This window comes from Corvus brachyrhynchos, unplaced genomic scaffold (assembly GCF_000691975.1).
Source record: "Corvus brachyrhynchos isolate BGI_N302 unplaced genomic scaffold, ASM69197v1 scaffold3, whole genome shotgun sequence".
NCBI classification, from domain to species: domain Eukaryota; kingdom Metazoa; phylum Chordata; class Aves; order Passeriformes; family Corvidae; genus Corvus; species Corvus brachyrhynchos.
The window spans coordinates 6,958,933-6,962,623 of NW_008237619.1; the positions used below are offsets into that span (position 1 = coordinate 6,958,933).

Below are 3,691 nucleotides of genomic sequence, written 5' to 3' on the forward strand. Positions count from 1 at the left end.
TCTCTGCACTGATCCACAGCCCTATCTTGTAATATCATTTGTGACAGTCTTTTAGGAGCTATTCTGCAGAGAATCATCCAGGTTTGCTTTAGTTAAACTAGCAGAACAAGCTGCAGAAAGTGGTGCAAAAGGGTTGCTGGGAGCACATATGGGATTGCAAAATCAGGGCACTGACTAGCCCAGCTTCTGTACACAGCATTATTGCCAAACTCCATACAACCTGAATGTTTCATGGCCCACACAGGAAAGAGCTACAATAGGAAACACTTAAAAAAAATTAAAAAAAAAAAAAAAAAATCAGTGAGGGTGATTTTATTGTGAGGGTGACTGAGCACATGCACAGGTTGCCCAGGGAGGTTGTGGAGTCTTCACCTCCTGAGATACTCAAAAGCCACCTGTACATACACGGTCCACTTTAGATGGCCCTACTTGGGCAGAGGGTTGGACCCAGATGACCTGTAGAGGTCCCTTCCAACCTCAGCCATTTTGTGATTATGTAGAAAAGCTCATCAACTCTGCTGGAGAGGGACTGCAAATGGCCCATATTTACATCTTCATCATGCAGGAAAAGGACGCAGTATAGCTGCTTTTGCTGACTTCACATTGGCTGCCTTCCCAGCAGGCAGAGGGAAGTTTTCAACTTTTGTATCAGACTGAGCTTCTGGTATGAACCTCAAAGCTTGGGAAGAAACTGCCCCCATAGTCTCTGAAGAATGAGGGCACCTACAGGCCAGTAAAAATTCAGGTATGCATCAAAAAATCTTTTCCTTGCACTCACATCTCAGTACACTGGCAGTAACAATTCCAGAGTCCCCTATACCAGCTGACCTGGGCAGAAAAGGCTTGTGTTCTTATAAGAATAAACAGAAAAGGCGTATTTGCAGGCATAAGATTCAGTTATGCTTTGTGGTAGATTTTTTTTCTTTGGAACACAGCCCCCTTACAGGGATGAAGTGGAATTCTCCCATACTACAAGAGAATCAGTGTCAAAGTAAAAATCCTTATCTTACACTTCTTGTCTCTCACTCACAGGAACCACAGAGTAACCGGAAATTCTAGTTACATATAGCGTGACAACATTCAGCTCACTATTTCCAAATCTGCTAATTTTATCCAGAAGGTTACTGCAATAAACAAACACATAGTTTAGGCTTGTAGTTCATTAGGGAAAAGAAAAATTACTCAGCTTATTGAGAGCAGTCAGGCAGACTCCTAAGTTCCAAAAAATCATAGACCTTGCCTATTATCCTGTTAGGGCAAACCACACAGCCAAACTGACACCCACAGCCAAAGTGACACCAAGAAGAAATGTCTAGAAGGCAAGCAGTAGTTCCTTTAGGAAACTGCTTTTGCAGCTTCCTTTAGGAAACTGGTCTTGCTTAGCATTTTAGCCTGCTAGTAATTTTAAACTTCAGCCTTCTTGGACAGCAGCAACTTCCATGGTTTAAAAACATCCTCTGTAAGTACACCAAAAGAGTACAATGGCTGAGTTCCAGACACCCTTTCTGTATCCATCTGGTTTAGATACAAAGATTCTACGTTTTTGCACTTTTCCATGATTTTTAAAGATGCAAGACAACCAACAAGCAATTAAGATTTATTCTTATGACAGAGAAATGTCATCACATAATACATCTTATTTTATTTATATCCCATGAACATCACTGCAATTCCAGGACCTTAGAAGAATACACTGAATGGTCGCTTGTATTTACCTTCCTGGATACGCTTCTCTTTACGATCCTGTGGAAGAAAGAGAACATTTATCATTATCCTACTAGAGAAGGACTTTCAATCAGCCTGGGGTAAGAGAACAGCACTTCTAGTATTTCAGCATGGACTACATGAAGATAGCACCATATAGGTGCTTCTTTTAAGGGTCTTTTCCACCCTAAATGAGTCCATGAGCACCAACTGTTTAAAAGTAAAAGATAACAAGGCACTTAGCTTCAGCTTCTAAAAACCTGCTCAGTTTGACCTCACATCTAGGTACTCTCACAGGCCAGCAGAGACCAATTCCTGTGAGGGATTTTTCACCAAACTAGTTGTGTCTCAGATAATTTATACCTTAGTTTCTACCACCTCCTTCTGGCTGAATAATCCAGCTTAGACATCTAATTATGGAGAAACTTCTTAATAATTTGCCTAAAAGTGCCTGTGCTCACTTTCTACCCACTTGTACCTCACTCTGCAGTCATGTACCTTTCTGACAGGTACCATTACAGTACACAGGCACTGTGGATAATGCCCAGATTCCTTCTGCTGGATAAAACCAGAAGATTTGCTTAAGACCTGGCAACTTATCTCCTGCTCTCCCAGACACACAGCAAACACTCCTCAGAGAAAAGACCATGACTATTGTGCTTTATGTACTACCAGGAAAACAAGAAAAATCCCCAAACATCACGAAAGGAACTGGAATAAAGGAAAGCAAATTACCCTGGACACTAATTAAAGACTTCAGCATGACAAAATACTGCAGAGGTACTGAAGTCTCAAGAACATTTATATCAACATGCTCAGCATGTTTCCTAAAACCTGAATTTTTGATTCACCCTAGCAAACAACATTCCCTACAGATATTCTATTAATTTATGTTAGTGCTTTGTGGTCTACGACTTGATCTAAAATGCTACTTCTGTGCAAAAGAGGGAAATAAAAGTGTTTTACAACAGCCACAAATTCTCTACTAAAACCAGCCACTGTCTGCCTGTTAGCATTTTTTATCTATGTATATAGTTGAGTTTTTCATAATGATCTACCATTGCTCAGATTCATGGTTTAGGAGTTAGAACAGAAACAAGAGAAACCTTCCAAAATATTAAAACATCCAGCTGAGATCAGACACTGCAATTAGCATAACTGCTCCTCCCCATTTGCTTCACGAAATGAGAGAAATGGTCAAGCAATTGCACAGAAACATTGCTAGGTCTGTCATCCATAAGCTTCCTGTGTATTTTAAGTTCAAAAAGCGTAGTTAATGCATGTCAATTGCTGAAAAGAAGAGTAACTTATGATTAATTTTCACTGTCAGTGCTACAAAGAGCTTCGTGATTGCAAACCAGCCTGATCAGGCAAACTGTGACTGGCCATACCAAGGGTACAATAAAGGGCTCTCAGGAAAACAGGACTCTGCAACCAGGAACAGGCTTTGAGACAGCAGGCTCGCTATCAGCCTTCCTTCCCTCATTCCTTTAATGGTATTAATCATTCTTGGGCGCATGAGGATCCCACAAATTGAGACTCCAAGCAGATCTACATTTCACAAGCTGATGTTCTTGGTGTTCGCTGATGCTCAGCGTTGTCGGCCGACTTACCCTGTCAGCTTTTAAGACAAAAATCCAGAAGAGGAGGGGACCTAACCCATAAGCAGCTCCTAGAAAGGACGTCCTGGGTGTCGCGCGGAAAGTAGGGTAGACGTTCTGCGACTTCGCATAGGCCCAGCGGACCAAAGCGGGATTGTCCTGGGGTGCAAAGAGAACGGCGGTGAGGCCCGCGGGGCTCTGCACTGGCCCCTCCACCCGGGGACTGAGGCCGGGGCACATCGGGAAGGGCACCAAGGTCACGGGGAGGGCGGGCAGCGTTCCGCCGGCACGGCCCTGGCCCAAGCACGGCCCCGGCCCAAGCACGGCCCCGGCCGCAGGCGCGGGCCCCGCTCCGGGGCGCCGCCGGGAGAGGAGGGGGAGGACAC

At 43.8% G+C, this 3,691-nt stretch overlaps 1 protein-coding gene across 1 annotated transcript; it reads right to left on the reverse strand.

The window, feature by feature from the left end:
- Positions 1-1,580: 1,580 nt before the first annotated feature.
- NDUFB4 (NADH:ubiquinone oxidoreductase subunit B4) lies at positions 1,581-3,652 on the reverse strand. Its single transcript, XM_008631882.2, has 2 exons — positions 3,318-3,652; positions 1,581-1,743 (listed from the first exon to the last, which is right to left on the reverse strand). The coding sequence occupies exons 1-2, from the start codon at positions 3,543-3,545 to the stop codon at positions 1,681-1,683; spliced, it is 291 nt and encodes a 96-aa protein (XP_008630104.1). The 5' UTR covers positions 3,546-3,652; the 3' UTR covers positions 1,581-1,680.
- Between the last annotated feature and the right edge of the window lie 39 nt (positions 3,653-3,691).